The sequence below is a fragment of the Anopheles bellator genome, chromosome 2 (genome assembly GCF_943735745.2).
Source record: "Anopheles bellator chromosome 2, idAnoBellAS_SP24_06.2, whole genome shotgun sequence".
Lineage (NCBI taxonomy): Eukaryota > Metazoa > Arthropoda > Insecta > Diptera > Culicidae > Anopheles > Anopheles bellator.
In genome coordinates this window covers 47991354-47997937 of record NC_071286.1, presented here as the reverse complement: position 1 = coordinate 47997937, position 6584 = coordinate 47991354, and the positions used below count along the sequence as shown (strand labels likewise).

Here is a 6584-nt window from a genome sequence, read left to right as displayed (position 1 = left end):
AAGCTAAACAGAGCACGCAACAGCAAACAACTGTTGGCTTCTCTTTCTCGCTAATGCAGCGTTTCCTCCTCCCAAGAAAAATAGCCCCCCCCACGCTTTCACACGGTCGCGTGAAAGGGGTTGGGGGGCTTTTTCCCTTCTCGAGAAAGGCCAGACAGAGAGCGTCACTACAAGCAAAGGTTGAGCGAGTGTCTCTCTCTCATTCTCGCGAAACGTTGGAGCTTTTGATTGTTACTTAGCTGTCATTGTTATAACTGTCAAAATCTATTCAAACAATCCGCGAACACAGCGTAGTGTCGTAATACTGGACAGTGAATGAAAAAACATCTTACTCTCCCTTAAGACGGTCTTAAGGCGACCAAGACAGTCGAATCTTTCCCGACAAAGCCGTAGTGCAAGAAGGATGCGAAACATCGCGAATAAAATGACTGAAGAAGAACATACAATTGCCCGTGAAACGGCTCGGTTGGCAGTGCGAAATAAGCGAGCAAAAAATAGAAATCAACAAGTAGATAATTTTTGATGAGGTGCTGATTTGAAAGTCCGATTAGCGGTTGTTCCCGAAGAAGAAGCTGATTTGTATCGAGCGGCGTTTCGATATGATTGCAAAGCTGAGTACGACAGACATAACAGCGTTTGCATTGGGCCATTGGTTCTTTGCCAAAAATGCGACGCATTGAAATTTCCCGGAGAAACGGCCGGATTGTGCTGCCTTAGTGGAAAATTTAAATTGCCATTACTGACTCCGCCACCAGAACCTTTGCATTCATTGCTTTGTTGCGAAACACCCGAATCACTTCATAAGCTTGAAAACATTCGAAAGTACAATGGCTGTTCCCATGTCATTTGGGCCAAAGAATGTTAAAGAACAAGGATTTAATCCGACATTCAAGGTATTTATTTTTATACTAACACTCTATTGTGTGGAAGTGGAAGAATAACTTATAACTTGTTATAGTTATTCATATGTATTAATCCTATTATTACGTAGGAATATTAGTTATTCCTATTAATAGAAACATATACTAAGAAAGCTATTGATACATTAATAAGAGCTATGGATAAACTATTCATAAAGCTGTTGATGGAAACCGAGACATTTATTTTACATTTTAAAAAACAGAAAACAGAAAAAAACAAACAAAGAATACCACAACAAGATCAAGACAAGTTAATTATGATAGCTGCAAATTGATACTGCAAATGAAAAGTTGAATATTGATGGAACATTTACAATATCTGTTTTACAATACAAACTACAGCAGGTTTATCATATGGTTAATCATGGCTTGCGACATCTGCAGCTTATCAGAAAACTGAGTTACGAAAACTGATTACGGAATTGCATCCTCCAGATGAAAAGCTTCCATTTTCTACCAGTGTAAAGACTCAGATAAAAACAACAGACAATGAATGAATTAGACTGCCAATGTCCCGGTTTATAGTAAACTTTGTTCCTATCCTCAAACATTAATATATAAAGTCAATAAACAAATTGAAAAACCATTGTCCGATGGAATTGTTAGACCTTCAACATTTCCATACAGTTCTTCAGTATTGATTGTTTCAAGAATAAGCCAAATGTACAAAGTACCTTCCATTACATTTAGATAGTGCCAAGTTAAACAGATAGAAAGCTGTTTTGGAAGAACACGACAACACACGAACTTCATATGCAAAAACATCACATAGGAGTAAAATTAATGTTTTTGTCGGTATACGTGGTGTTAGAGCTGTTTTCAGTTGTAAATTTATTCAAAATAATAAAAGTAGAAGGATAGTTCGTTTCTTTCAACAAAAATGTAGGCAACAGTATTTGCTTGGCTATTATTTAATTTTACGGTATTTTTACATTAATGTATTTGCTTGTTATTTCGTTCTTACGAGCAAGTGTATATACAAACTAAATGTGCTTTCGTAAATGCGATAATGTGCCATAAAATCCGTTATACTTTATTGTTTTCTTTTGCTGTTAGTAAACATTTTTTTATGTTTGTCCACACGTCCACATAAACAGCAGATGAAACAGCGCACAAGTCGAATGGTAGATTGCTTCTACACATCTGATCCGAAATGGTTATCTACCACCAATCCAGCCTATAATGAATGCTGCCAAAAACCGTTTAGCAATATTCATCGTCTTGGTGATAGATTCTCATTTCCTATTACCAAACAGCCTTGTTTAAGTTGGCAAAACCCAATATTGTAAGGTAGTGGAGAAACGACGATAAAATGCCAGTACAAGATTAAAGGCTTATGTGTAATCCAAGCTCATAAACCTGGGCGATTTAGTCGTAGTGGGGAATATTCCTTGTCATAGTTATTCACTGATTACTGGTCTTTTATGGTATCTTAAGAGAATTGGCAAGAAATAATAGGGATGAGTAAAATTTGTAAGCATGATATCGCTTCCTAACCCAGACAACGGCGATTCGAACACAAACTTTTTCATGGATGCTTAAACGCTGGCGGGAACTCGGGCACTGCCACTGAAGCGCTTGCTGATGAATGGCCCTGCTCTATTCGAAGGATCCGCAGCAGCAGCCACCGCAGCATCGAAAAGTAACATTTGTCGAATGTCCTCATCCGTAGGTGCCAACATTCGGTCGATGTTGATGTTGCTGATATCCTCGATCTTGTCATCAAAATCTACAGATAGTGGCATTTTCTTGCGGCGATGAACCCGTTTATGACCGATCGAAGCTACTGGTCTCGTCGAAACGCTAATTGTATCGCTAGGCAAGATATCCACTTCGGCTGATGTAACCTGGTTGGGCTGATGACTGGAGCTAATAAAGATACGAAAAAATCGGTTTCAAACACAACCATCAAAATGTCTGCGCAGTTTCTAACGTACTCATTGCTTGTTTCGCCCAACCGCTGCGCGGTGTCGTCATCTGGCCCTGTCGTGGCATGGTCGAAAAAGAACTGAGCTGCCAAAGGTGGCGTAGTCTGCAGAAGCTTGTATGCGTTCTGAAAATGTAAACTCATTATAGAAACGAAAAAGGATGCCACGGTACCACGGATGCCTGTGGTTACATTCGTGGACACTTTCCGACGCTAACGTACTTTATCCGGAAGCACTCTGACCAACGCCCATCGCTCTGCGGCAGACATTGCAGCCGGTATGGGTTTGGTCTGATCTGGTGGTTGCTGCTGACGAAATGGTAGGCCTTCACCAGCGAACGCCTCTCCATTACGGTCTGCAGGACTGGCTCGTTTTCCGTGCGCTGGGTGACCGACACAGAAATATTGTAAAGCAAGTCAACATAATTGAACATCAACGACGGCAACTCGTGGGGTAGCTTCTCTTACCTCCCCAGCATGAATGTCCGTAACTGAGACAGGATCCTGTAAAGAGATGCCGCAGAGGCAAACACGAGAAATCCCATTGGTGAGTACAATTCGTTTGTGACCACATTCGTGGCACCCGCACCTTTTTTCAAATTTCAAACACAACACACAACACAACTCAATTGCTTCAATGAACTACTACCGGCGGGAATTCTTTAATCAAACTGTATGCTTTCTGAATCCGCTAAGGTGCAGCTGATTCACAGTCGTTCCCTTGAAAACGTATCGATTACTTACGATTACGATTACTTGTTTGTAAAGGACACGTTGTTCTGCTAACCAATCGGTTGCAAAACTGACCACCAATGATTTTCCTGAAGTATCGAATCAACTTTGGAGGTCAGTTCCATCATTATATTTTAGCTATAGCGATTTAATATAGTTAGCGATTTTTTTCATCCCCCTGTTTAATGTACATGCATAGAGTTCGTTGAGCACATATAATATTCTCAAATCCTAATTTGCAGTATTTTCTTGGATTTCAAACAAATCTTCTTAGTACGGAGCGAACGGATCAACTTATGATGGTAAAAGGCGTTGTTTCCTAGCTTCCTAGCTTCCTAAAATTTTCCTAGCTTCCTGTTGCTCAAACCCTGTTTAGATACAATAGTTGCGGTTTGAGCTGGTGAAAGATAACAGTCTAATATCGGTTATCCGTAGGGGTTCAGAAGGTTTCGATTCTCCGCTTGTCATGATAAGCTAAGCTGTGCGGTGTATTTGAACGTTCGCAATAAACGGCAATACTTCATTAATTTATAGAATCGATGATTATAATATATGATGCCCCGAGCAGCGGCATATTAGCTGTCGGTTTTAGTAGCAATCCCATCAGTTTTTTTTCTTGTTTGATTCAAAGCAGTCCTTCACTTAGTTTAGCCTAGTTACCGTACTATCTAGATTCCGATGCAATGTCACAAAGTTTGGAAAAATTTTATGTAGTATGTATATTAATGTGAATTGATTCCATTTTTTGACAATGCACTCTAGGTGCATTTTACGCACCACTCGAAAGTGCATCGGTAAACACCATGCGATGAGCTTCATAAATTCTGCGTAAAACGAAAAGTGAACAAGATTTTCGATTGTTTGATGGATCTACTGTAGCCGTTATCAATAGTCTACCCTGACGAACTAATGTAGAAAGAATGTATCGCGGGGTTTGCTATGCAGCAACGCAGTAAGTACTAGGGCAGCTTGAACGAAAGATTATGCTCCTGAGGGCAGATGGTAGCACGAATTGAAAAATCAAATATTTTGGTTGCGTTTGGCTCCATGTTTTGTTGTTTTAAACTTTGCATCAGCGACGCATAGGAATGACGTGGTATTCTGTATGTGTCCTTGGCATGTTTGTCACACCATTTGCAAGAATGCTCCCCGAAGGGATGATTGCTTCCTTATCGTATCCTTTAAGCTCTTTATGGGGGCAAAAGGTTGCGCTGGGTAGAGGTGGTTTCGGTAGAAATGAAAATCAAACACACTTTCAGTGGAGCGAGCAGTTTAATGGCGTCATCGGGTTGAAACAAGAAGAAAGCTAGTAAAAGCAACAAAAGTACCAAGTAACATAGAATAATCACAACAAAAAACGCAACCCAAATGACGCAACCTTTGCTCGTTCATATGTTTTTACGATGCATAAGGAAAGGAAGAATGTGTCTTTTTGTGATTGTATAGGCTTTGCCGCTACGTGCAATGTTGGTTGCTCCCGTTTTATTGTGGAAGACCCGCAGCATAGTTCTACACCTCCGTTTCAAACAATGGTGTGGCTAAATAGGAATGTAATACTCAGCTTCTAACATTGGTTGGTTAATCAAAGGGTTCGCTTTTCTTTGAAACTGTAAACAAGAGAGAACTTCGAAGCGAACATGAATGTGTAAAAATTAGGAAGACGCCTTGCTCATGAATGCCACGGAATTTGTTTCCATTGATAAAAGAATTATAAACTTTGCAAAACACACTTATTACAACTGTAATTGAGATAGTGAAGTTTGTAATCTAGAATCAAATTCAACATCACTCGATAACACTTAACAATAACTAAAGAAAAAAATACATTCGTCAAAAGTACATTTATACTTGAAAGCTAATTGCAAAATATAAAATTGGGTCACTAAAGCACAGAGCCAATCACAAATCACACATGGAGGATTTACATATGTTTATGAAACTAGATACGACGAACATATTTCGATAGGCAGGAAAGCAATGTGATAATTAGACTTTTATATTTACATTTACACAACATTTACACAACTAATAGGTGAGTACTTAGGAATAGGTTTTGCAATTGTGCAAAACGAATTATGTAATTCAATAAACATCGAACTACCAAGAACTAAAATTATATGGATGTATGTTGAGTTTGCACTTGATAAAACGCTAATCTTAAACTTACAAAACAACTTATCGAAAGATCATAACAATCATAGCAATAAGAATTCTGTGAAACCTTACAGATGATGGGCAATTTTTAATAATTGTTGAAAATTTTGGTTTAATAACTGGTTGTGGTTTAAAACCCAAAATTCACTGTATTCACACTAATCGGCACAGATGATTTCTATATTAAAAGATTTAAAAAAGCGACTAGCATACCTTTTACATGCTCCAAACATAAACACATTATCACGATGATAATCGACGGTTGGATCCTAGTTCCAAACTTGTACTGATTCAGCATGGCTACTGCTTTAGTAGTCAAGAGAAGCTGACTCTAGTGATGATTCAATTTGTATTAAATATAGAATAAACGTTCTGAAGTTTCTTGTTGATAGAATCCATAAACTCAGTGAACCGAAAAATTCACAATCACTTCTTCGATGAGCACTAATAAAATTAATAAAACTATTTTCGTTGACGTTGCTTCGACCTCAAAAACAAAGTATTCACTTTTTGCTATCGTTTCGTACACTGGAAACGTAGCGTATAGCTAATTCACTTAAAAAAAACCTTCGTAGTACAAACTAAACGTAGTCGTACACATAGCCAAAGAGTTGCTCTGGAAATGCGCGGAACAACAAGTAGTATTCAGGTCGCTGAGAGCGTGTTCGGTAACGGACCAAGAGCTACTGCGCGGTTCCCAGTTAGCGGGTGGTTTATATACTAGCAACCGAAAATTTATAACTCCTGTTGATGCGCTGTATGATCCACTTCGTCCTCACTATGCTCATTGATAAAAAGCAGTGTGCGACTTGGAATTCTGTCACATAGCAATCAATATGTGATGTCGCTGA

At 38.9% G+C, this 6584-nt stretch overlaps 1 protein-coding gene across 1 annotated transcript; it reads right to left on the bottom strand.

Moving 5' to 3' along the window:
* Positions 1-2010: 2010 nt before the first annotated feature.
* LOC131210840 (uncharacterized) lies at positions 2011-6261 on the bottom strand. Its single transcript, XM_058204137.1, has 5 exons — positions 5947-6261; positions 3316-3351; positions 3070-3230; positions 2858-2973; positions 2011-2789 (listed from the first exon to the last, which is right to left on the bottom strand). Exons 1-5 carry the CDS (start codon positions 6029-6031, stop codon positions 2459-2461), a joined length of 729 nt encoding a protein of 242 aa, XP_058060120.1. The 5' UTR covers positions 6032-6261; the 3' UTR covers positions 2011-2458.
* Between the last annotated feature and the right edge of the window lie 323 nt (positions 6262-6584).